The following is a 27,507-nucleotide window of genomic DNA, read 5'->3' on the forward strand; positions in this document are numbered from 1 at the left end:
AAGCGATTTCTTTCTAAAGTAGCAAATAAATAAATGAAATGAAAGCACATTAAGTGTTGCTTTCTTCCCTGTAATTTAAACATTCAACATTCAAATTGGCTTTCATAATTTCTTACTTAGTTAACAAGCTGATTTGTGCATAGCTGATATTTCATCAGCACAATTTATAAAGATAGAATTCTTAGGGATAAACACATATTTTTTACTACTGCCTGGTGTTTTTTGAGGACTGGATGCTCTCTGAAAAGTTAAATGTTGAATATTGCTCTGAAAGCCAGGAACTCAGTTCTGAGAGTCCCTGCAGTCCACCTTGCAGAGGCCCCTCAGGCAACAGACCCCAGGAGCTGTCCCCACCTTGCCAGTGGCTCCTCCCCTGTGTTTGTTGAAAGTAGAATGCAGGAAACTGATCTGGAGACCTCGCTCCCTGTGCCAAGCCAGCCTGACTTGAATCCATGCAAGAAGAAGGATCTATTCGGAATAGAGAGGCTGCACTTTACTCTGGGCATAGTTCTAAGGCCTGGAAATACCTCTTGCTGGTGTCCAGATTGGCTCTGCTGTTTTTCATGGATGTAGTAAGAGAGATCCAGGAGCTTTCTCTGTTATTTTGCTTTTGTGATTGTAGAGAGACCTTGAAGCCTGTGTTCACGTGTGTGAGTGTGTGTATGTGTGTGTGTGAGATGTGTTTAGAGAAACGTGAAGTAGAAAACGAAGGCAGGGCGCTGGGTGCTTCCGAGAGGAGGGCGTGGCCAGGACGCAGCGCCCGTGGCACCAGCTACACGTAGAACCAGTGGTCACCCATGCAGGTGCGGTTCCACTCGCAGCCGCAGTTCCAACACCACTCCAGCCGGCACTGGGGCTGCGGACACTTCATGTGCATGCATCCTCCTGCGGGAGACAAAGGACAAGCCACGGTGGGTCTGCAGCAGCCTGGAGAACACACCCCAGGCCACAGGCTAGTCTAGGGGTCCCTTCTCAGGGAGTCTGAGCAGGGGGAGGGAATGGGAGATCAGCGAGGGCGTTCTGACGTTGGGACGCTGTTGAGGAGGCAAAGCAAACAGCACCCCTCCACCCACGGCAAATTTTATTTGTAAATCTGAGCTTTTCTGTTTTTCCTGAAATGGGATTTAGAGACAAGTGCTTTGTGTTTCACAGTCAAATCCTCATTTAAATAAATTTAAATATATATTGAATTCAATGTTTTAAATACATAAAATGCACTTAATAATTTAACATGATAATATTTTATGATTACTTTTGTCATTTCTTTGGAGATACATAGCTTGTCAAAATTCATAAAACAAAAATTGGGACAGTATATTACTTCTAACAGGGAATACGTCCCTTAATGCTATTCTAAATTTAATTTAGGACGAGAAGAACACAAAGGAGCTAGCGAGGGGTCTGATGACTCATTTACTGCTCAAAAACTCAGAGGATAACTTGGTTGTAGACTTTTCTCAAGGCGAAGTGCTTTTCACCGTTGCTGCTTGGGATTAACCGAGGTCCGTGAGGTTCCGGTTGGTTTTGTAGCGGGGCCTGCCTCTTCTGCCTCTTCTCTGGGTCCTACTCTGGGATGCCTGGCTCCCCCAGGTGTTAAACGCTGTCTCTGTTGGCTCTGGGGAGCGGAAACCAGCTCTGCTTCACGTGGAGCGAGCCGTGTGCGGGCAGCCTTGCACAGAGATCACGGCTGCGCACTGGTTTCCTGGACACAGGAGCCTAGCGGTGTTTCTGCGAGGCATTGAGCACTCCATTCTTCAATTTACCAATTATCTTGTAAGTATCTCTGTTCTCCCACTAATGGCCACATAATTGCTTCAGTACTGTCTCATTTTTCCTAGAAAACTAGTTTGAGAACTTCCACTAATTGAAAATATGTATGAATATATAGACACAGGCATTTACCTTAGGATAACTTGGATACATTTAAAGTCCTCTACTTTCTGCTTCTTTTAGTTTGTTTCAAAGATCATAAAAATTGCATATAAAATGAATAAAATTGACCGTATAAAAATAATCAGATAACTTATTAATGACATTTTTATCTTAATACTTCCCATTTTGGGAGTGTCATTTCAACATATTTAATGATTGTACCTTATGATGTAAATAATCCAATAAAATAGTGTGGTGCTTTAAAACCACTTAGTTTCTCCTAAAAATCAAATAAAAAATATTGAGCAATATATTAAAACTCAGTGAATTAAAGTAATTCTAAATGTTAATAAGAATGTTTTCCTATTACATCAAAATTTTAATGCACCAGAATCCTAGCGTAACAAATCACATTTTACAATAGAAACAGAATCACAATGGAAGACAGAGCAGGACAGGAAGTGGAGGAGGGGATGGCATTAGTAGTGCTTTCCTGTTTACTGTAAAGCAGTCTGTGGCTCCAAGGCCTCCTGCGGCTGACCTACACTGTCTAGATTTGAGAAGGTGCACTCAGGATGTTCACACAATCTCAAAGTGGTCTGATGACACTTCTCAGAACAGCCCCTGTTGGCAGGTGACACATGATCATAAATAGCAGCTGGGAGCTGCTGACAGGTGCGCATAGATATGAGATATTTGTATGAAGGGACCATAGCCTCCTTCCAGTGAGTCCTGTCCACTGACTGGCCCCAGCCCCCTGCAGGTGCTGTCCCTGCTCTGGCCAGCGGCCCCTCCTCTGGGTTTTAATGAATGAACTGAAGCTCCGGAGCCACCTGAAAGCAAATGTACCTGGCAACAGGCAATCACTGGTCAGAGAATGGATCCAGAGTCCCGTCTGTGTGAGACAGAGTAAGCAAGGACATTTCTGGGGCCTGCAGGGTATCCCAGGAGCATGTGCCCAGGCTCACTCTGTCTACATTTACATGGAAACGGCTCTCCTGTCAGTGTCACTAAGGAGAGCTGCTTCCTAAGATTCTGCTGAATGTGGGGCAGACCTAGAGGAGACCTCGGTAACGAAGCTTCACCCTTGGCTACACTGCAGTGATTAACACTAGAGCAACTGGGCTCGCTAAGAAGCCAAAGCCCACCTCCCTCAGGCAAGTTCTAGTATAAACCCATGGCACAGATGAGGACAATAAGGCCCAGAAGGCCACACAGTACACAGCAGACCCAGACCCCAAAAAGCCCCTGGGAACCCAGAGTCTGTGTTCTCAGCCCCTATGGTACAGCAAAGAGGGGCTGCGTGATGCTTCCCAGGGCTTCATATGGCAAACTGAGCTTTCTCATTCTGAGGCCACAGCTAGAGGACTGGGTTTTTCCTAACATAAATAATACTGCAATTAGCAGTTTTTGCCTAACATGGGCACGCATGTGTGTATGAATATGTGGTATGTAAATGTGTCTATGTATGTGTTATATGGGTGCCTCTGTTTATGTTTTTTTGGTGTATGGTGTTTTCTCAGGTGATATGTGCACATGCGTATGTGCACGCATGTGCATGTATCTGAAGCATGTCACTGTGCATGTATGTGCATATGTGTGGCATGTGTTTTGATGCATGTCTTGTGAATGTCTGTTGGTGGTACATGTTTTGCATGTGTCTGGCATATGTGTATGTGGCATGCCTGTGTGTTTGCAGGTGTAGTATGTGCATGTTATGTGTAATGTGTGTGCTGTGCATGAGTGCATGTACAAAAATGTGCATGTATGGCATTGCATGCATACATGCATGTGGATGTGTATTTTTGCTATGTATCTGGTGTGCTTAATGTGGTGTATGTGTACATATGTGTATGTATGTGGTGTGTGTTTGGGCATGTGTATGGATACATGTGCATGTATATGCATGTATGTGTGTGTTTTGTGGAGTAGGCATGCATGTGGTATGCATGTCTATATGTGGTATATATGTGCATGTGTGTATGCATGTGGTGTATTTATGGGCATGTATATGTATGTATCATCATGTATATGTGTATGTTTATGCATGTGTCGTGTATGGATGTATGCATATGTGTTCAGTGTATGTATGCAATATGTGTTTGGATGTGGTATATGAGCATGTGTCTATGCATGTGGCATGTATAAGCATGTATATGTGTACATGTGCATGTGACATACATTTAACATGTGGACACGTGTCTATGTATGTGACATGAGTGTATACATGTGTATAAACATGCCTGTGTGTTGTTTGTGGTATATATGTATGTGCAGTGTGTGTGTGGTCTATGTAGATTTGTGGCATTTGTATTTCTATATATATGTTCTGTGCATGGTGTGCTGTGTATGTTTGGGGATGTGTACATATATGTGGCATGTGTGTATGTGTGTGATGTGATGGGAGTGTGTTCATATATGTGATGTGTGTACATATGCATGTGTGTATGTGGCTGTGTATGACTGTGCTTTTTGTATATTTGTGCATATGGGTATGCATGTGGTGTGTGTGCTGATGTGTATGTGCATATGTAATATGGATATGTATGTCTATTTGTATATGAGTGGTGTATGCATGCATGGATGCATGTAGTGTACATATGCATGTATGTGGTGTTTGTACATATGGGTGTGTGTTGAGTAAGGGTGTATGTTTGTGGTGTGTAGGTTTTGTGGTACATATACTATGTATGTATGTGGTATGTATGTAGGTACATGTGTGTATTTTTATTTGAGTATGTATGTGGTGTATGTGCATGTGTGGCATATATGAGTTGTGTGTCTGTGGTGTATGTGTATAAATGTGTGTGTATGCATGTGGTGTATATGTGGTGTCTGTGCATGTGTGTATGTATATGTGCTATGTGTATGAGGTATGTGCATGTACATAAATGCATGTATCTGTAAGGTGTGTTTCTACATGTGGTGTATGTGAATGTGCCCCCAAGTTCACACATATATACACATAGCACATATATCCCAAGCTTACATAATGTATTGATACACCAAAAGCACATACCACATGCATATACATTACATAAACAATATATATGCACCACACATATAAAACAGATACAAATATACATTCTCACATGTACACACATCACATTTATACATACCATGAACACACCACATACATACTATATATATATATATATATATATATATATATATATATATATATATATATATACATGCTTGCAAACAATAATATATACACTACTGATCTATATACACACAGTAGACATGCAAACACATCACAAAGACACATCACATATATACATCCACAACAGTGTACATACATGCATACTCATACACATATTCATGTGTTTGCACACATATGTATGCACACACATGCATCTATACACATGACATGCATACACATATAAGATACATACACATATATATCACATGCATATACATACCATAAACATATACACAATTCATATACAGACATAAACACACCACATACACATCACACACACATCATACACCATTTACACAAATACACACACACATGCATTGACACATACCACCACATACCCCATGTACATATACATATCACAAATACACATTCATACATACACCCACCCACACCATATACACATTTATTGATACACCACATACATGGACATATATGCATATACATATGCACACATACATCCCACACAACAGAGGTTCACACAACACATACACATGCACATACCTGCACTGCAGACTCTAAGCATATACATGCATACCGCATACATCATACACATGCACAGCACACAGACACACACCCCACATAAAATATACTATATACAAACACTGTGAACACATACACATGCATACACATATTCGCATACATCACAAACACACATGTACAATATCTTGCACATATACACATAACACAAATACACACTCATATATACATACACATACACACATCCCACATGCTTATACACATGGATATGTGGTACCTGCATGCATGTATGTGGTATGTATGTGTACCTGTTCATATGTATTTTTAGTATAGATTTCCAGAACTAGGGTTATTGGGTCAAAGAACAGAGACACTCTAATTTCTTTACATATGTATATTGCCAAGTGGTTTCCAGAAAAGTCTGGAATTTACCAACGTTGAGGATTATATTAAAAACAAAACAACAACAAAATGTACACAAAAGTTCTTTAATCCTAGCAAAATGGCCTCAGTATTGAATTCATTTTAAAAATCCCTGCGCCTCTGAGTGCTGGCCCTGTCCCTCAATAGCCACCACCTCCCCTCCAGTGAAGGCCTTGTGCCTTCTTCCCCTTGTGTTCCCGGTGCCAGCGGGCAGCCTAGGGGAGGTGGGCTGGACCCGCAGGTCCTCCGCGTCCCACGCATCCTGCCCACGGGGAATGGTCCAGGTTGGGCTGAGTTCTCCAGAGAACCTGGCCGGTGCTGCGCCTGCTCCTGCCGCTGAGCTGGGTGGCATGTGCTTGCTGAACAACAGCTGGGGCAGGGGGACCGAGTGCCCCGGGGTTTGCCCTCTACCCACCAGGGCCTAGCCGCTGCTCAGAGCGGCCGTGGGGAAGCAGCGCCTGGGTTTGGTATTCGCCTGGGCTGGCGCTGGGGCTGGTCACTGGCAGAAACGGGGCGCGTCTAGAAGGGGCTCCAGGGCGCTGGCTGCCGGGCTCTAAATGAATGGACGAGGCAGGTATGAGGGGTGCGCGCCTCCCAGAGCCCCGAGGGTGCAGCCATGCAGCAAGAGCACAGGACATCCTCCCCTGGCCAGCGGCCAGTGCAGACTCACCGTTTTTTTCCACGGGCACCCCACAGTGAGGGCACGGCTTGGTGGTCCTCTTGATGGTTTCCTTAGAGGCCTCTTCCCAGCGCGCGTGCTCTGCGGCTCTCTCATTCACCCTGTAGGCCTGGTGGGTAGACAAGAGGAAGTCAAACTCGGTCTCTGACTGTCATTGGGGTCTCAGCTTCTTGAAAATCTAATGTGCAAAAAAACTTTAAAAACAGGGGTGCCTAAAGATCCCAGAAGCTGGGACATCCTCTGGCCTGATCAGGGCTGGCCAACTCTGGACACACGCTGGACACATGTTCTTGGCACGCAGCAACAAGCTGATAAGACGACTACAGGGCGCAGCCCTCCCTCTGTCCTCGTCATCACTGTGAGGAATGCCACCTCCCTGGGGACTAGCGTCAGGTGTGGTGACCAATGCTCTCACGTGCTTCTTAGCAGACACTCTGTCACCGGTGAAACGAGTACACTAGTCTTCATTTCACTTTGAGGGTCAGACAAATCGAATAAATAGCTCAATACCAGTAAGTTGGAGAGTCTGTGGGACTCCACAATCTCTCCTTCATTCTACATCTTGTTTTCCTTACTTCTTGCACCTGGGAAATGGGGACTCCAAAGATGTCACAGAGACAGCAACGAGAGCGAGAATATGACAGAGAAGAAGGTTTCTGGAGTTGTGGACACAGGCTAGAACGCGAGCCGGTTGGAACCAGCTGCCTGGGCTCAAGCCAGGCTCCGCTCAGAGGGAGACTTGTACATGTTCCAGAACCATCGGAACCGAATAGAGCCACTGTGGGGAAATGCACCTTAGAAAGCTGAACCTGGGAGAAAGTACACAATATAAAACTCCAGGAAGCTGGAAGGTCAAAAGTAGAAAACTCACAACAGGAGAAAACTAGCCTCGTTCCACTGTCACTAGAAAAACTAATAAAGTTAGAAACGAGCTCATGAGTTCCACAGAAATTAGATGCAAGGAGAGGGGACGGTGAACTGAAAAATGGAGTGAAGAAATCCCACAGAAATCCCACAGGAAAGGACCTGGAGGATATGGAAAGGTATTCAAGGTGAGAAACCCCAGCTTCTCTAGAGCTCTAGAAGGAGATGACAAAGAACAGGAGGGACAAATGGCATTTACAGGGACAGTGGCAAATAAAACAGATCATCTGCGAAGAAGTTACAATTATTCTGACAGCTGACTTCCTAGCCAAAGGTGTTAGCGGACATGACCTTCAGAGTACTGGAAGCTCACTCCAGCTACTAGAACTCTACAGAAGTAAAGTTGATCTGAAGTATGAAGACTTTCAGCCACAAGATAAAGAATGCTACCCAACCACAGAACCTCACTAAAAGAATAGATAGGAAAGGTTCAGAAGGAAGGCGTGGGCTTCAAGGAACAGCTCTCAGCAAAGAGAAAGAGTCAATATTAGTTATGTAAAAATGACACTTAATTCGTTGGTTAGAAATCACAGTGGAGAAGAATGACCTGTGAGAGATCATATAGTAGACTTTTTCACATTAATATGCTTAAATTTCTAGGTTCACTGGTAAAAGAGAAAGATTTTTCTTTCTAAGCAAAAAAAAGTAGAATAAGTGGAAAAGGCAAAAACGAAACATAAAAGCCTAAAAGAAGGAAATAAATGATAGAATAAAATTATAGAAAGTAATAGAAGTCATAAAATTGAGTGTCAGAAGCAACTGCAGGTGTCCCACCAACCACAGTGGCACACACGGCCTCTGGTCTGGAGCAGGGTCCTGCCTGTGTGTGCATAGTGCCTCTGTTGTGGCAGAGTTGAGTTGCAGGTCCTTGCAGGATTAATGACCTGTCCCTGGCTGTCTGTCCAGTGGGTGGCATTCTCAGTCTTGAGTGGTGTCACTCCCGAGCGGTTGGCACCTTCTGTCTTTGGCAGCAGCACTGACAGATGGAGTCTCTGTCATGTGGAACTGCTCCTGCTTCTTCTGCCTGATAGAGTTTGGATCTACAATGTTCTGCTGAGGCCCATGTGTTAAAGGCTGGGTCTCCAGGCATTGTTGGAAGGTGGGGGAAGCTTTTCAGAGGGAGGCTTAGTGGAGGTTTTAGCTCTGGAGTTGTGCCCTGGAAGGGACTGTGGGGCCCCAGTCTCTTCTTCTTTTGCTTCCCGGGCTAGGAGGTGATGACCTGCTCTGCCTACACTCCCCACCATTGTGTGCTGTCTCAAAACAGGTCCCAAAGCAATGGGGCCAACCAATCATGGACTAAAACCTCCCAAACTGTAGCCAAAATCAACCTTTTTACTTTTTAAGCTGATTGTATCAGGGATTTGTTAGAGCAACATTAAGTCTGACACACACATGCCCAATTTCTCAAATTTCACCAGGAAAAGGGCCTCTCTTTTTATGGGCTCATGTGATGAGATTAGGCCCTGTCTTGGTCTGTTTTCTACTGCTACAACAGAACACCCAAGGCTGGAAAATTTATTAGGAGTAGAAGTTCATTTGGCTCATGGTTCTCGAGGCTGAGGAATCTAAGAGCATGGCTCCAGCATCTGCAGGGCTTGTGGCTGGGGATGTCTCGCAGTAGGAGGAGGAGGAGGAGGAGGAGGAGGCAGAGGGTGTCACGTGGCAATGCACAGCAGGAGTGCTTGGGTCTCTCTTCCCCCTGTACAGCCTTGAGTACCATCTTGGGGCCAAGCCTCAAGACCTCATCTGATCCTGAGCACCCCACAGGCCCCGTCTCCACATACTAATGAGCATATGAATCTGGGCATCATGTTTCCTTCCTTCCTTCTTTTTTTTTCTGTGCTGAGGTCAAACAGACCCAGGCCCTAGAGGGTGCAAGGTGGGTGCTCTATCACTGAGCCACACAGCCCAGGGGATGAGGTTTTTACACATGAACTTTGGAGGCCACATTTAAACAGAAGCAGATTACATCAGATGATCTAAGGTGATCAACCTTTAATCGTATAGTCCCTTCTGCCATATAAGGCAACATATTCAAGGGGGGACAGAGCAGGGTGTGGGCATTGATCTAGGCTCACTACTTGCCTGACCACACCCACCCTGATCCAGAGGAGGGTTTCTTAGTGTGTGTGTGTGTGTGTGTGTGTGTGTGTGTGTGTGTGTGACCTTTCTATCATTGTAATAAAATACCTGAGAATTAACTTATTAAAGAGAAAAGACTTGTTTTGGATCACAGTTTTAGAGGTATCCTCAATACAACATCAGGTGGATTCAGGTTTTGGCCTCTGGTGGAGGTGCCCAAGGCAATAGTGGGGAGCACGTGGTGGACCAAAATGTCTCACTTCATGGCCAGGAAGCAGAGATGAGGAAGAGGCCAGGGTGCCCCTCTCCCCTTTGGGGCACACTCCCAGTGACCTAAGGATCTCTCACCAGGGCTCACCTCCCAGAGCGTCTACCACCTTCTAAGAGCACCACCCTGTGGACCAAGCCTTTAACACATGGGCTATTGAGAACACTTTTAAGTCCTTTGTGTATAGACCGAAGAGAGGGAGAGCTGGGTCAAATGGTGGTTCCATTCTAAGTTTTCCAAGGAATCTCCATACTGCTCTCCATATTGGCTGCACCATTTTGCAGTCCCACTAGCAAAGTATGAGTGTGCCTTTTCCCCACATCCTCGCCAACACTTATCATTGTTTGTCTTCATAATAACTGCCATTCCGACTGGAGAATATTGAATATACAAATTGTATAGATACCAATTATCTTGAAATATGCATATATAAATCATGAAAAAATATTACACAGTACTGTGTGAGTGTGTGTGAGTGTGTGAGTGTGAGTTTGTGAGTGTGTGTGTGAGTGTGTGAGTGTGTGTGTGTGTGAGTGTGTGAGTGTGTGTGTGTGTGTGTGTGTGTGTGTGTGTGGTGTTGTGTTAACACATTATATAGAAAGACAAGAGGAAAAAGCCCAGGGAAGGAGAAGACACCTAAACCTTGGAAGAAAGCCAAATGGAGAACCATGTTATTGCTTTAGTTCTGAACTAGGGGAGTCTCGGAAGCCTGCCTGACAGTCGCCCAGATCTCCTGGGTGGGTGGTAGCCTTGTGCAAATCACCACCCACAACTATGAGGGACCAGGTCTTCCATAGCCTGGGGCACTAACAGGTGAGCTTGTGGGGCATGAAGACGGTTTTTTTTTTTTTTTCTGGTAGAGAAGAGATTCTTAAAAGGTAATGGTTCATCCCCCAGGACAGTAACTGGATCTGCACAGAGCTGGAGATGGCATTTCTGCCATTCTTTCCTAAGGAACAAGATGAGATTCTTCTCCTCCTGTGTGCATGGAACCCGTCTCTTGTGAGTGGCCAGTTTCCCCATTAATCTGATGATTTACACCTGTGCATGGGCTAACGAGAAGCCGTGCGTCAGAATCATGTCCCTACACCTGCCAAGTGGGCAGCAGGGGAGGGCAGCTGGCCCTGATACTGTGCCCAGGAGGGAAAGGCTGGAGGACCAGCAGTAGCAGCATGTCTGTGACCTTAGGAGGGTGCTGTGTGGCAGTGGTTTTATCAGATCATCTGGTTGAGTAAGCGCAGCATCCCAAAGGCAGGGCCTGGGGTCACCTGGCTCAGGGGAAGAAAGCCCAGCCCCAGTGTGGTCACTGGCCCATAGCAGCAGGATCTGAATCCAGGCCCCAGATTGCACACTTCCAGCCCCTCTGCTACTACAACCAGGTTGTTTGAGTCAGCTTTGTGTTACTGTGACCAAAATGACCGGCAAGAGCAACTTAGAGGAGAAAATGTTTATTTTGGGGTATGGTTTCAGAGGTTCATCCATGTTTGGAGAACTCCATTGCTCTGGGCCCAAGGTGAGGCACAACATCAGCCATCATTCTGACCAGAGAAATGTGCTCATTTCACATGCTATGAAGGGACCAAGGCATGGGAGCTGAGGCAGCTGAGGTCCTGGTAACTGTGGGGAGGGCCCTTCCTGGCCATCGCCTCTGGCTCTCTCCTACCTCCTGGGTCCCCGGAGTGACAACCACCCTCCTGGCCCTGACCCCTGACTCTGCTTGCAGTCACTTCTACCTGGGGGCTCCCACTTCTGCCTGAGCTGCTGAAATGACACAGTAAGGACACATGGGGCTCCAGTTGCCAAAGCCCAGCCTTTTTGTCCTTATCATCCCGACTGTCACTGATGCTAACCCCTGGGCCATCTTCCTTCGTAGCAAAGCAGAGTCACCCAGAAGCTTCTCAGGAGTCCCTGCCCCCAACCTCCCCATGTCTGGCCTTCACCCATGGAAGTGAGGGACCACTCACTGCTGCTGGCCTGCCTGACAGGCTCGGCCTGTGCTTGGGGCCTGGCTTAGATCTTTGACCATCAGTTCCTGAGACAAGCATCCTTTGCTTTGCATCCTTTACGAGTGGTTTTAGTGCTAGTGTTCCAACCCTTCTGGAATGATCTCAAGTAGTAGCCAGATGCTTGCTGGTAAAGTCATCCAAGGGACTTTTAAATGCTGCAGATTCTTGTGCTTACACCTTGGAAATTTGGATTCAGAAGGTCTGGGGTAGTGTCCTTAGGAAGGTCCTTAGGAAGGAAGTGTGTATGTATGTGTGTGTGCGCATGCGCATGTGTGTGTGTATGCGCAGGGGAGGGTGGAAGGGAGAAGTCTCTCTACTGACATATTTGATGGCTGAAAAATAGTGATTTTCTCTGATATTTAACTGTAGTTTATATGTGAAAATGGGAAAGAGTCAGAAAGGGAGAAAGAGAGTGGAAGGGAGTGTCAAATGGCCTCTACAAGGCCAAGTGCTGGCCAATAGGTAATCCGCCGGCCAAGAGGGGATGATCGTCCTTGATTTAAGTGGTGATCAGTGTCCAGTGAACTGGAGATGTCTGCGTCATGGGAAGTGGCTGGGGTTTGGCCCAGATTCCTTCTCTGCTCATTGCACATGTCCCTGCACAGAAGCTCTGGCCTGTCTCTGCTCACCTGCAGACGTGTGATGAATGTGTCTCTCTCTCACAAGGGTCATCATGACCTGGAGCACATGCATCCTGGAAACGAGCTGCAGGTCACATCACAAGCTTTGCTACTTTGTCATCATCACCAGCATCTCTGGCGGACAGAGAGGGGCAGATGGACACTATGGGAAGTTGCATGGATGCCCAGGCCACCTGGACTGGTCTTAAGTCTCCATTAAAAACGCAGGCAAAGCAAGGTGTCCTCACAGAGGTTGTAAACACCAAATTCATGCCTGGGAGGCTCTGTTAATGTCTACATAAGCTGGAACAGCCTGAGAGAATGTGTATGCGTTATCCTCCCTGCTTTAGGGGACTATTTGTGACCCCTGGTTGGCCAGTAATTGGACAAGAATCCTAGAAGTTAACTTAAATCTATTTTCCAAAAAGGATCAGATTGTCATTAATCACTGAAAAAATGGTTGGCTTAATTCAGAACGAATCTTTTCAGGTAAATTTCACTTTCCTCATCAAAATCGAAAGGCCGGTTAACACCCACTTGTCAAACAATTACTGAAACCCTCCAATGGAGCCTTGCCAGTTGCAAAGTCAAGCAGAGGTCCAGTTGCAGCCTTCTGCTTGTGAGCAGTCCGCCCCCTGCTGGTGACCAAGAAGACAGCACCACCTTCCAAGGGCCTTGAGCTAATCAATAATGCTAATGAGAGAAGAGAAGGTCCACAAAACTTGTTTTGTTGTCTCATGACATTCTTTTATTACTATCTGTTCTAGAGGAATGAGTGTGTGTGTTGAACTTATTATTTTTATATATTTTCAAAGAAAAAACTCACCAGAGTGCTGAGATTTAATGGAGTGTCTGACTGAGGAATGAGTGGACATGAGGCTACACTTTCTCCATCAAGTTCCAAACTTCCTGGGGCACACTTAGGATGCAGTGTGGCCATCCTGTCAATGATGATAAGGGTGGTGGTGATTTCTGCTCTCAGTGGAATGTGTACCAACTGCCACAGGTTAGATCTTAAACAGTCCTGCTCCTTGGGGCCTCAATGCCTCATAAAGGGGAGGGAAGTATATAATATTAATAATGTCTGTTAAGCTATTTTGAAATTGATGGGGAAACAGAACAGCATACTTTTAAAGTAGAAAGATTATCAATAGGTACCACTTGCTGGGAAGTTTTAAAGTACTTGGTGTTAACTATTACCATAAGCAGATGAAAGTGGAAAAAATCTAACCTGAGCGAGAAAGAAAAGCTAATTTGATAGATGAAGGAGATCTCCAGTTCTCTTAGGGTGTCAGTGACTAAAATGACCAACAGAGACAAGAGTTAGAATGCAGAAGCTTCACCAGCAGGACACCAGGGTGTCAGGGCAGAGGGGTGAGAAGGGCATAATGTTATTTTTGTTACAGCTGGCACAGAAGCTCTTTAACCTGTAAAACATTTTTTGGGTCCTTAAGATTGCCAGGCACTCTCCTAGACACTAGGAACATTGGTGAAGAGGAGAATTGAGGAATAAACAATGAAGATCCCTGCCTGTGGGCTTCCATGTGGGAACAGTGACTTTCAGCTCACACAGTGACTTTCAGGCCCTGAGGCAGGTACCACACATGAGTTATTTCATTAAGTCCCCCCAACTTCACAGTGTTCTGTGTCATGGGGACAACATTCACGTAAGGATGACCAGCCAGGGTTCTGCAGAGAAACAACCACATAAGAAAGACCTGCAGGTTCACTCTAAGGCCTGGCGAGGGCGGAAAGCCCACCCTCCCTGGCCTCCAGCGCATCCTGCTTGGCCTCATACCCCCCCCACCTCCACGCCCCACGTGAGGCTGAGCAGCTGGTTCTTGCAGCAAGAAAGGAAGCGTGAGCCCCGATACCACGTGCTTGGCACCTGCGTTTGACCCAGGGGCATCGGCCAGGGAGCCTCGGTGGAGCCCACCAGCCCCTTCCGCACTAAGGCCACAGCATTGACGTGCAGGGACATAGGCTGCCCACGAGACCTCTCCTTAGCCCACGATGCGGGCTGTTCTCAGAAACGCCCTCTGGGGACATGCCCTGTGGTCTCAGCCCGGGCTGTGGTCCTGATGGGGCTTCCCTTGAGGCGCATGCTCCCCCCACTCCCCCCAGGTCATTTCATTTTTGTTTTGCAGAATCTTGTGTTTAACAGGGTCATATGTGTCACTGAGTGTGGCCTGCTGTTTTGATGCCAGCGCCACTGTGCAATAACCAAGGGTGGTTCAGCTCTGCAGCTTGTGAATGTCACGTTGCCTTAGGGATCAGCGTACTCTGGTGGCCAGCGGCTCTGTGCAGCCCTCCCTCGCCTGCTCCTGCAAAGAACCCCAACGGGAGGGACTGGGCACGTGTGCATGTATGATATGTGTGGGTGTGTGGTGTGTGTGTGGTGTGTGGGGTGGGCGTGGTGTGTGAACTGTGCAGGGGCCTGTGTGTGGTGCGAGTGTTGTTTATGTGCTGTGTACTGTGGGTCTGTGGTAGTATGCAGTGTGTGGGGCGAATGCAGGTAGCACTTGGGGTATAGAGTGTGTGTGCCATGCTGTGTGGTGTGGTATGTGTACGTGTGTGAGTGACAGCGGCTCTGCGAACACATTTCCTCATTACCCAGTGGTTCTGTGGCTTGCGGATGGTCCCTGGCACACAGGGCACACACTGGGAACCTCAGGCCAGGGACTGCCCTGGAAGCCTTGGTGGATCAGGTGCCAGGATCCTAAGACCCCTTGGCATCTGAAGCTCTTGGGACACCTTGTCACTCCTGGGGAGCTGGGGGCTTTGTGAAGGAGGTGTGGTCTGCTCGGGCCCAGGTGGGAGAGCTCAGGACTTGTAGTGTGACATGGGTGGACCCAGACTGGAGGGAGCCCCCTGCTGCTGGGCTGTAGCAGGGCGGGTGATGCTCATTGTGGAGTGACAGGCCCAGAAGAAAAGAGAAGTGTCTCAAGACAGGGAGGGTCCCAAAGAAAAGGGACCTGATCTGTGGTAGGGTCTGTCGGAGGGGCGGGATGTCCTGGGGCGTATGTCCTAGGGGGTATGCACCGGGTGTCAGTGCTGCAGTGTGATGGGGTCACCCCTGGCCAGGACTCAAGGTGAAGTATGGCTTGGACCCTGCAGTGTGGGGAGGTGGAGCTTTCCAGAGGTCAGACTGGATTAGTTCTCATGCCAGCATGTTGTCACCAAACAGGATGGCTTCTCTGTCCCCTCCCTTCTCTCTACATACCCACCTGCCTTCTGCTTTCCTCCTAAGAAAACCACTGTGAGGCCCCCATGAGAAGCTGAACCCATGATGTACCATGTTTGACTTCCAGAACAGCAAGCTGTGCTTTCCTGTATAAATCACTACCTCCTCTGTCCTGCAGGCAGCAGACAGCAGACCAGGAGAGCGTCTGTGCGTGTGCACGCACGTCTCATTTGTCTTTCAATCTTATCTTTCCTTTTCTCTGTAGTGCTTGACATTTTTAGCATTCAGCCATGAAAAACTCGAACCCCAAAGTTTTACATTTTGTAGTATTTTATGACTTATAAAATGCCTCACATTCATTCTCATTTCATTATTTATGGTTCAGAAGATCTTACGGGCCCCATGTGGCAGGGGGGAGAGGGCTGAACGCGGTTGAGTGACTTGCCTGGAAGTGCAGAAGATCAAGCTGATTTGTGTGACGACCAGCCCAGGGCCATTTCTGTCCCCCCAGAGCAAGCCTTTTTTCACAGGCTAAGTTCTTTGGAAACGCACTATGGAGAGGCTAGTGCTGTCCTTGGCATTTATTTAGCTGCCCGAGATGGACTGCAGGCTGGGAGGCTGCACCAGCCTTAATGGAGATCTATCACAGCCCTCCTGTCCCGCGTGCACATCCATTTAGACTGTGCGTCCAGAGTCAAGGATTCTGTACAAGTGACATCAATAAAACTGTTTTACTTAAACCAACAAGTGATTCAAGAAGCACACTCCCAAATAACTAGGGAGCTAGATCTCCAGGAATAGTAAATCTCACCGGTCCCCAGTTCAAGGACTCTGCTCCTATAACTGCAGGAAATGGCTGGGAGGTACGTGAGGAGAGGCACAGAGGCAAAACATCCAGAAGAATCGAGGCTGTCTGGAGTGGTTGCTGCTTCACTCTCATCTGGGGAGGCTCTTAGCTGAGCCTCTGGTGACAAAGCACCAGAGACCCTGGGTAGGGATGGGGGTTAGTGATTTGGAGAGGAGAATTTGGAGAGGAGAATCCCATCATTTGGAGAGGAGAATCCCGTCTTCACTGTTGGCTCCAGGCCAGCTGTCCCCTATCAGGGCTCTGTACATCCATTCCTCTGCCCACTGAGCTCCTCTGTGGAGGCCAAGGTGAACTGATCTTGCTCCCTGGACACTCTGTTCCCCTGCTGTGTTCCCAGGGAATGGCACCACTTGCCACCCAGTCAGAAATCCAAGCATCAACACTAACTGGCCACTTCATAGCCTGTCTTCTGATTTGCCACCAGGCTCTGTGGCTGCTCTGTGGCTTTGGCCTCAAGCCTACCCCTCCTGGGCCTTGCCAGTCCAGCTGTGCGGCATCACATGCAGCTGCTGCAAGCCAGGCAGAGAATCCCCACAGAGGACTCCAGTCACCAAGAGTTTTGTGCATTTGAAAAAGAGCCCCCAGAGTGCCACTATGCCTGGCAGAGATGGTGCTTCTGAGCCACATCCTCATAAGATGGACCCAGAATTTCCAGGGCCAAGCACAAGGCGGGCCACATGGAATGAGGCAGCTGTGTCAACGGCAACACAGATCCCTAGGCTCCCACCACTGTGGCACTGTGGCCTCTTAAAACCATGGCCCCGTGGTGGTGGTGGCACCACGGGGGGGAATTGTTTGGGGGCAGATGAAGGATCCCCGTGTGGTTTACAGGTGAACTGTTTGGCCTGTGGGTGTGAGCCACAGATGGGCTGCTGCTCTGCTGGAACCTCCTCCTGGTGTTGGCAGAGAGCAGTGAGCAGGGCTCCCAGTGGGCAGCACTGGAAGTGCACTCGCTGGGGTGAGTGTTGGTGTCTCTTCAGTGTTCATGTCTGGAAATCCACTCACCACGGTGACCATGTTAGGAGCTGGGGCTGTTGGGAGGTGAGGAGGTCAGGAGGGTGGAGCACTCTTGAATGTGATTAGTGTCCTTATACAAGGAACCCCAGAGAGCAGCCCCACCTCTTCCACCATGTGAGGGTGCAGCGAGAAACTGAGTCCTCACCAGACCAAGCTGCTGCCGACGGATCTTCCACTGCTCAGCCTCCAGAACTGTGTGAAATAAATTCCTGTTGTTTTTAGCTATGCAGTCCGCAGTGCTCTGTTTCAGGGCTCCAGATGCGAGCAGTCGGCAGCTGACTACATGCTCAGTGTGAAAAGAAAAGGGCTGAGCCAAGAATAGATACAGACTCACAAGCAGGGCAAACATCTTGGTGACTAGTAAGATGACTGAGGGCCGGTAAGACCAGCGCTCTGCAGAGCAGGCAGGCAGACCCGCCATGGAGAGGGCTTGAAGCAGGAACATCCAGGTACTCACGTCAATGTCCACAGCATGCATTGAGAAGCACCCTTAAACAACTAGGCAGGCAGAAGACCCAGCTCTGTGACCTGGCCCACCTCATTACTGGCCACAAAACCCTGCTTCTAGAGCCGAGCAGCACTGGTGGCAAGATGAGAGCCCTGTGGACCCTGTGGTCTGCATTTCCTCACTAAGGTTGGGGTTGCCACTGTTCCTGCCCCTGTCCAAGCTGCTGTCAGCCGAGGCAGCACTGAGGTGCTAGTGTGGCCCTCTAAGGTCATGTTGGTCATAGAGAAGCCCTGGAAGGGGAAGGAGTCCATCCTGAGGGGAACCAGCCCTCTTCTGGGCATGGGTTGGCCTTTCCTGATGGCAGAGCTTCAGGCGGCTCTACCATCTGATGCTGGCAGGACCCTGCATGACCCTTCACAGGACCAGTAGCAAAGGAACTGTCCCAGTGGGGACATGACCACTCTGTCCTTCTATGTATCACACTTCCCAGAAGCTGTGGACTGGTGAGAGGGATGGGCCAGCTCCCACCTGCAGCTGGAGCTCCTCATTGCGTGATGGGGCGCTGGCCCCTATGACGAAGTGTAGGCCCTACACCCAGAGCCACCACACAGCTCCACAATGCCAACAAGCAGAATCTAACCGTCCAGGAATCAAGGGGTTAAGGAGGAACAGCCCCACCTGGGAATCTCTGCTCCCCTGTGCAACGTGCCCTGCAGATACAGGGCCCTGGCTTGCATGTCTACAGAGAGCCCACGGAGAGTTCTGGTAAGCTCAGTCAGGGCAGTCATCTGGACACCTCGAGTTCCAGTCTCTAAGTGACTCACAGGTGAAGCAAAGGGACAGGCCCTTATGGGGGGTGAGTATGAGAATGGGCAGGGTACATTGGGCACCTGGGAGGTGCACTGTGGCTTCTCTGGTACTCCTCGGCTGATTTTGACAACGCTTAGTCAGGTTCAGTGGTCATGGCTTTAGAATGGCATACAATCAGGAGTGGGGACCACTGGGGTGACCACCAGGTAAGCCACTAGAGGTTCTCATCTGAGAGAGGGTATAGAGTGGTCTTAGCAGGGGGACCACTGGAGCTAGCTGCAACCCAGAGACCCCCGCAGCAGTGTGAACTTCTGCTCACCTCTCCCATCTCCATTTGCAAGTCTCCCTAGTCTCTTCCCTGCTTAAGAGGCAGAGGTCTGGGCAGCATCAGGTGGACTGTAGTGGACACTGAGACTGACCAGCTCCCTGCTTCAGGATTCAGATAATTGCTTCCTCAGCCACCGGCTTCATTGGCAGCTCACAACTCCCCACCAGGTCCCTGACGAGGAACTGCCCTCAGCCTAAGGAAGCTGCTTTACCCCCTGGGCATGGAGCAGAGGGGAGGACAGCTCATGCCCACGGGGTACCATCCTGCCCTCCTCCTGATACAGAATGGCTCCGAGGGACTGTCCCAGCTACAGCACTCCTGTGAGCTTGGCTGCTGAAACCCATGGCAGTTCCCCTTCTCTCTGTCCAGCCTCCCTTCCTTCCCACTGCAGAGTGCAGTCCCCCAGGCACCCCAGTAACAATCGTCCACAACCAGGTCTCAAGAGCTCAGAGTTTCTTCCTGTAAAACACGATCTGGGGTTCTTATTATCACTGGTGACCTTTGAAAACACCAATCTGATGAGGTTGACCTCGTGGAGTCCATGGACTTCAACCTCTGCAATGTGACCTGTCAGCCTCTGCTGGCCTCTGCTTACTTTTCCAGATCAGGCTGTTGCCACTGTCATTTCAGGCCATGATTAAATGAGCTGCTTTCCTGCCCGTGGACATGCCGCTCTGTCATCTGGAGAACTCTGCACACCTCCTTTCTTTCCCTAGAACACCCAAAAGTCCTCTCTGTGCTTGGACAGCTGATCCTTAAAAGTCTCAATTTTCACCTCTTTCAGGGAAAGGTTTTTATGGTTTGGATGTGGGGAGTCCCTCAAAGCTCACAAGTGAGACAATGCATGAAGTTTAGAGGAGAAAATACTGGATTATGAGAGCTCTAATCCAATCATTGGATTAATCCCTGATGAGGTTGACTGAGTTGCGACTGAAGGCAGGTGGGGTGCAGCTGGAGTAGGGGTCCCTGGGGGCCTGGACTTGGGGTGTGTACTTTGTGTCTGGAGAGTGGAGACCTCTCTCTCTCTCTCTGCTTTCTGATCATCATGTTATCTGCTTCCCTCTGCCACCCTCTCCTGCCATGATGTTCAGCCTCACCTGCACCCCGAGGAATGGAGCCTGCTGTCTGTGGACTGAGACCTCTGAAACCTTGAGCCCTTAAATAAACTTTTTCTCCTATAATTGTTCTGGTCAGATTTTTTAGTCACAGCAACAAACAGTGGAATAAAACATGTTTCCTTGAAGCTCCCAGAAGACTGATGTCATTTCTATGCATCCACAGCCTCTTATCCTTCCTCTCTTGTTCCTCTCAGAGTACAGCAATTAATAATCTGATCAGTTGCTTCTTCTGCTGCACTAGATTATGAATGTCGTGAGGTCAGAGGCCAGATCTGTCTTCCTGAGTGCTCAAGATACTGCAGGTGATACATGTACAGGATAGATACCTTTAAATACTTAGAGAACATCCCTATAACTCCTTTTTTTCCATTTGTTAGAAGAAATAAGAGTTAGCTGAGACACAGTTGGAATGTATATAATGTAGGGAGTGTGTCACACGCAAAGTGAACCCAAATTCCAAGCCTCCGTGTCACTACAGTTGAGAGCTTGTCTCCTCCCAAATTTGTGAATTAATTGCTCATAAGAGTAATAAGAGAGGGTTCTTTAAGAGAGGAGGAGGCCAGGAGGGTCCACCTTCATCACCTTGATGGGCAGGTTTTGTGCCTCCCCCCTTTTTTTTTTTGGTACCAGCGATTGAACCCGGGGGACCTTAAACACTGAGCCATATCCCAGCTTTTTTTAATATTAAAAGTTTTTTTTGTAGTTGTAGATGGACAGAATGCCTTTATTTTATTTGATTATTTTTATGTGGTGCTGAGAATTGAACCCAGGGCCTCACCCATGCTAGGCAAGCCCTAGCTCCCTGTTTAATATTTTATTAGAGTCAGGGTCTCACTGAGTTGCTTAGGGCCTTGCTAAGTTGCTGAGGCTGGCTTTGAACTTGCAATCCTCCTGCCTCAGCCTCCTGAGCCACTGGGATTATATGTGTGTGCTACTGTGTCCAGTGGGTTCGGGCCATTTTAAAGGACTGTGTTTGCCCCCTCTGGCCCTTCCGCCTTCCACCATGGGATGATGTGGCAAAAAGGTTGTCACCAGACGCCAGCCCCTTGCTTTTAGCTTCCCGGCCTCCAGGACTGTGAGCCACTGAATTTGATTTATTATTTATTATTTGACTTGTCACAGGATGGAAAGCTGGCTAATACAGGCCCACCTTTCTGTGTGGCACACACTGACTGGCGCTGAGGAGCTGGGTGGCTGCCACTTCCTTTGACAAGCCGTGTACTCCAAGGTTTGCAGCCTCTACTGTGGGCCTGTGTATGACTGTGCCCAGGCTAAGGTTCTGATCTGTTTTTGTTATTGCAGTTTTATTAGGAAAGACAGCACAAAAGTGAACTATATCTTTGTCTCCTTATCAAAATGCTGGGAGTCCCTGATTTGAATCAAGCTTATTTTGTTCCTGTAAGGTTCTGGTCTCTGCTGGCGTTGGAGTTTTCCTTCTAGTCCCTCTTTGTCAAAGCAGAGGGCCCAGGAGGAAGACTTGACAGGCCATGTTGCTGCTTCACGGGGCTGACGTGGTCCACGGTCCCACCTGCTGCAGCTCCCACACGCCTGGGCATCATGATCACCTGGTGCTCATCAGCTCTGTTGCCCCATGGGCCTCTCTCCCTCCCTAGCCCTGGCCAATAATCATATTTACCACACAAAGTTGTGATGGGCTAAAAACAAGAGGGCGCATTTGGAAGAGCCTTGTGAACACATCCTCTGTAAGTGTACAGGGTTCCTGTCATCCCAGGCAAGATGGTGGCTTAATCTCCCACTTCAGAGGGAACCGCGTTTGACGATGGGAATCTTACTTTTCAAATGATTACTGAGACGGAACCCAGTCTGGAAGCGACTGACCATCTTTTTAGAGGTGGTTTTTCAACCTCCTGAGGAAGAGAAAGGTGTGAGGATGAAGGAGGGAGTTATCATTCATCCAATCAGTGAGTACCGACTATGTGCCAGGCCCTGGGGGATACGGACAAGCAGGTGCAAATTCTGCACTAGCAAAACTCAGCCTTCCGGGGGGAGAGAGGAACACACTTCAGTTGTCTCAAGGCTTAGAGGAGGCAGTGGGGTGGGCAGATGGCCTCACAGAGGGGGGGACATCTAATCTGGGTCTTGAGGGTTAAGTAGGAGCACAGTGGGCAGGGATGGGCACATTCCTCTTAGACACAGGAGGATTATTAACCAGAGAGAGCAGTCGCTGTTCCCAAACCACTTGATCAGGGATAACCACTGAAATTGATTTCCCTTGTGGCTTTAGATAGCGTCATTAAAACTCAAGATGTCTCAGTTTGCCCTTCCACTAAATAGGGAGTAGTAACATCAATGACTTAGAACCACTGGGAGGGTGCATTGATCTATGTGGTTTGCAAGAGCAAGTGGTTAGTTATTAGAAAGCCTCTGGGGGACATGGGAGGGAACAGAACAGGGGAGGAGAACAAGCCAGCGAGAGCCAGAAGAGGTACACAGGACCGGATTCTCATTAGCTTGAGATGGATTGATCATCTGTCACTGATTTCCCAAACTCTCAGCAGTCTCAACTTAAAGATTGTTCAATATTTTAAAACCAATTTAAAACCAATTCTTGAGTTTGCTTTTTTTTTGAAAAAAAATATTGCATTAATCAAAAAATGCATTAAGTTTTGAGTCAAGCTGCCCAACCCATGGGAAAAGCTGATTGGGCCCCAGGGGAAATGACTTACCAGGCTGGAGAGGGTAATAGCAAAGAATAGAAACCAGTCACCTCTAGAGGAAGAGAGTGGAGAGCAGCCATGAGTGGCTAAGAGGAAAAAAGTTGCAGGTGAGCTCAATGGGAAAGAAGATGTGGAGAGGACCAAAGAGGGTAGTTTGTTGTATTAGCAAAACTCAGACATCCAGGAGCATCTAATGCATGCACTTCAAGGGGCCGGGTGAACTTTGGATGGTCAGAGGTGCATAGCATGGTCCTTTCAAAGGATTTGGTCAGTGGAAGTTCAGAGGCTATCCTCCATGAGATCTCTGCAGACTGAGAGAAATGTAGGGGATAGAAAGTAAGGGGTTCCCTTAAAACCCAGACCCTCATTCTACTACCCAGTGGACCTAGCCTTAGTGTTGGTGCTGTAGCTTGTTGGGTTCAGCAACCAGGGCTGAAATAAGGAGGCTTTGGAGCCCTGGCAAACTGGTTCACAGAGCATGATTCTTTTCCCTCCACTGTCCTGACCTGCAGGGCTGACTCTCATGAGCTGTGTCCCCAGGGTCCCTGGGGCTGGTTTCCCACTGGACCTGGCCAGTGGGAGACAACAGTAAGAGCGCAGAAGGTGGAAGAGAGAAGTTGAGATGTCCACCCACATTCTTGACCTGCTTGGAGCCCATTTCTGGCAAAGCTGGACCCTCTGGGATCACTCCTCCTGTCATGAGGCCCCTTTCTCTGCAGCTCCCACTTGTGGGGTTCACAGAGCCCCGTTTCCTCCACTGGCACCACTGGCCTAGTGAGGTCCCGCTCCCACTGGGCTAGACTCCAGTGGTTTGGTTCTTGTGATCCCACCCCACTGCCGTAGGTCATCCCTCCATTAAGACCCCCTCCATGTGCCCGTCTGAGTCCGGGTCACTTCCCTGTGGAGTCCTAATTGATTCAGAGACTTCGGGAAATGGCAGCAAATGCAGGCTCTGTGCAGTGGGTGTGGACCCACCGGATACTCTAGACCTTCTGATTTAGGTTTGTTGGTCAGTTTGGTTTGTTTGTGAGAGGACAGGAGGCTGGCTCTGTCACCAGGGGCTAGAAGTAGGAGGGGGCTCATCATTGGGAGGACTAGGGGCAGGGCCACCTCGCCCTGGTCTGGACTGGGAACTCCTCTCATATGAATTGCTTGAGCACCCTGTGCTGCCCGATGAAGTGATAGAACTGCTATGAGAGCTGGGACTTTATCTTGCTCTTTATTTCCAGGGATCAGAACAATGTCTAACATATCAGAGGTGTTTTAATACATTTTTGTCAAGTGGAATGATGCCTCTTTCATTATAGATGCTACCAACCCTCAACAAACATCTATTAAATGTGTATGCACCACATTCTCTCTTGACTTGGGGACTAGGGATGGATGGAAGAGGCTGGTTGAAGAGGTCCCTGCCCCAAACCTTTGCCCATGCAGTGTTCACTTCTGGAATGGTCTATCATTCCTAATCTGCATCCTCTTGACAAGCTAGCTCTGAGCCATCTTCCATGACTCCCGGGAAGTGCTATATTTGCTGTGCTTTGGTTTGGCATATTGCTGCGATTATCCGTTTTCCTGTGCGGCTCCCCCATGACTTCCCTTCAAGCCTCTGAAGGGAACCGTACTTCACTGCATTTTGCAGGAGAGTCCAGCAGGCTGTGGAATGTGTGCTGATTGACGCATTGCAGACACAGCTCCTTCACAAGGGCCATCTGTGCTCAGGGTCACCTTTCACTTTCTTTTCCCCATTTTTCTAAGTTGAATGTTAAGGTTTTAATACAATAAAAAGAAAACAACTTCAACATCAAGGATGGCTGGATCCTCATGAATGAAGAATGAATAGGGTTACAGGGACAGTCAGGTGCCTGGACAGGGTAAGGGCAAGGGGCACACTCCTCATCTTACTGTACTGTTTTCAAAGAAATGATGTCAGCATACCACTTCTTGGAAGCCTTTTCTCTGTGGTCCAAAGACCACATGGTGTTAACTGCTAGACTAATCCCATTTCTGAGAACCATAGGCTTTTCTTCCTGGCTGCAGTGACCCCAGGCAGAGGGTCTCAATACCACTATCATTCCTGCAGCAAGCACAAGAGAGCTTGCATGTGAATTTCCTTGAGCTAAAATAAATCAAGGAGCATTTACCCCTTTGCTATGGAAATGACAGCTTTTTCTAAATTCCTTATACGCTCCTGGTCACCAATTTAGAAGCTGATGAGAAGGCCCAGTTCACTAATGACATTTACTTGGTTATGCGATTTTGGATAAACACATCCGCAGAATACCATACAGGAATAGCTTCTCTATGCTCTGGTTTGAGATCACTTAGGTCTTTAGCATTCTTTAGTATAAAATGAAAATGTTATAGAATTTGTATGTCTGCTTACTAGGATCCTATCAAGGAAATGACTAGAGGATTCATCTGCATGGAGTTAGTGTTTAGACCCTTGTTAATGTCTATATTAAGAGAAAAATAATGAGTAAATTCATCAACTGTGCTGAGCTCTTTACTTGTTTCCCCTAAGATTTGGTTGATCATAATTAATAAATTAGACACATTTGCATTTCCCTGAGCCTGGTATAGCACACTGGAAAGTAAGCCTCAAGAATCACAATATTTACTTAATCAGGACTGGAACGTACTTTAGCATAGTTCATGATATTGCTACAAATGCCAGCCTTCCACATTCCGGTATCCCTGTACACACAGCCCCTAACTTTCGATGGTTTTGATTTTTCTACCTTATACAGTAGAAACTGTGTTTGGAATTGTGAATTTTGATCTTTTCCTGGCTAGTGATATGTGGTGCTGCCCTCTCTGAAGATGCTGGACAGCAGTAGTAAGCTACGGCTCCCAGTAAGTCCCCAGATCACCCGTGTCCCAGACGGCAGTGTGCACAGTAATGTTTGGTAGGTGAGATGTGTTCAGAGCATTTTTGAATTTACACTATTATCAACTTAGAATGTTTATCAGATTCTGTCCTAATCACAAGGGGAGGACCATCTGTACATGTCACCCAGAGTTTTCACCAAAGATTTGAAATGAGTCAGGTATGGTGGCGCACACCTGTGGGGGCGGTCACACTGAATGAGTAGCATTTTCCTTCCTGTGATTGGTAGAGGCTCTGTCGGTCACTTTTGAGTGGTCTGATCACCTTCGTAGTGGCCCTAGACACTGTCCCACCCTTGAAGTAGCAGAATGTGTCTTCATTCGTAGGCTTGGCCTCCCACAGCCCCAGGGTGAAATTACCTGGCCTTGTAACCTTGCCCCTCTTGACTTTTTTTGGATGGAACTTTCTAAAGAATGAGGGTCCCCCAATAAAAGTTCACTTCTGAATTTGTCGTTAGGCTCTAGTGACATTCCTCGCTCTCCTATTTGGGGAGCTTGAGGCCAAGAGCGGAGGAGCCATCCTGAAGCTTGATTTAAAGGTAAATTGTGTGTCTGTGTTTTATTTGGTATCCTAGTAAATTCACTAGGGGGACCTTTAGTTTAGTCGCCGGTGCTGGCTGGGGGCAATATATTCCTGTAAACCCAGTGGCTCAGGAGGCTGAGGCAGGAGGATCATGAGCTTAAGGTCAGCCTCAGCAACTCAGCAAAGTGCTAAGCAACTCAGCAAGACCCTGTCTCTAAGTAAAATTTAAAAACGGCTGAGGATGTTGCTCAGTGGTTAAGCACCCCTGGATTCAATCGCTGGTACCCCCCCCCCCCCAAAAAAAAGACACAAAGATATTTAAAAAATAAAAGTAGGACCAGTATTAATTTCTGTGATAAAGAGTTTGTTAAATTGTTTTATCTCCTCTCTAAATACCCCTCTGATCATGCATATAGGCCCTACCTCTATCTTGTATTCCTTTGTGGAGAAACTGTCATGGAAGTACAGATTCCCCAGATGTCATGGGGAAGTCTACACTGTCCCTGGAGGAGAAGGGCTGTGGACTAGCTGTCTGCTCCTGGGCTTCAGGGAGGAACTCTTGAGGACTGCCAGGAGGTAGCTCCCGCCCACCAGCGACTGAGCCCCTGGGAGGGACGTGTGGCATCTGTACCTGTTTAGCTGCTCCCGAGGCTTCAAACAGGGTGCTGCAGGATCCCTCGTGGTGCTCCTCCTTACAGTCCCGGCAAAAGATGAACTGCAAAAGAACAGCGTGGGTCAGGGACGTTGCCTCCACCTGAATGCTCTTCCCCTTTTCCAAACCCATCACGTGCATTCCTCAAACCTTTGTGATGCTTTCTGTGTCACATTAACTTTTTGTTGAATTTTGATGGGATCCTTCACTCTTTACTAGAATGTTCTGAGCACCTTAGCAGGCTTGCAAAGGGGAATGAGTCATGTTTTCTCTCTTCCAGATGTTTCCAGCCCATTGGAGAAGAAAGTAGTGCAAATAAATATTGCAGCAAAGTCCTTGTTAGAAACAAGGAAAGCAAGTTCTTCCCAGAGTTTCACATTCAATATTTGTTTATATACATAGAAGATTTCTGTGTCCATGTCAATGGCTTCCTTTGTAT

At 47.8% G+C, this 27,507-nt stretch overlaps 1 protein-coding gene across 1 annotated transcript; it reads right to left on the minus strand.

Annotated features, from left to right (window-relative positions):
* Positions 1-772: 772 nt before the first annotated feature.
* LOC143389310 (E3 ubiquitin-protein ligase parkin-like) lies at positions 773-27,200 on the minus strand. Its single transcript, XM_076842457.2, has 3 exons — positions 27,048-27,200; positions 6,648-6,765; positions 773-885 (listed from the first exon to the last, which is right to left on the minus strand). The coding sequence occupies exons 1-3, from the start codon at positions 27,198-27,200 to the stop codon at positions 773-775; spliced, it is 384 nt and encodes a 127-aa protein (XP_076698572.2).
* Positions 27,201-27,507: the final 307 nt, after the last annotated feature.

The sequence above is a fragment of the Callospermophilus lateralis genome, unplaced genomic scaffold (assembly GCF_048772815.1).
Source record: "Callospermophilus lateralis isolate mCalLat2 unplaced genomic scaffold, mCalLat2.hap1 Scaffold_103, whole genome shotgun sequence".
Lineage (NCBI taxonomy): Eukaryota > Metazoa > Chordata > Mammalia > Rodentia > Sciuridae > Callospermophilus > Callospermophilus lateralis.

Coding starts and splice junctions, on each gene's coding strand:
- LOC143389310 (XM_076842457.2), bottom strand. CDS start 27,200: ATGGGTTTGGAAAAGGGGAAGAGCATTCAGGTGGAGGCAACGTCCCTG. Junction 6,766..27,047: donor CCTCGGGAGCAGCTAAACAG/GTACAGATGCCA, acceptor TCTACCCACCAG/GCCTACAGGGTGAATGAGAG. Junction 886..6,647: donor GGTGCCCGTGGAAAAAAACG/GTGAGTCTGCAC, acceptor TGTCTCCCGCAG/GAGGATGCATGCACATGAAG.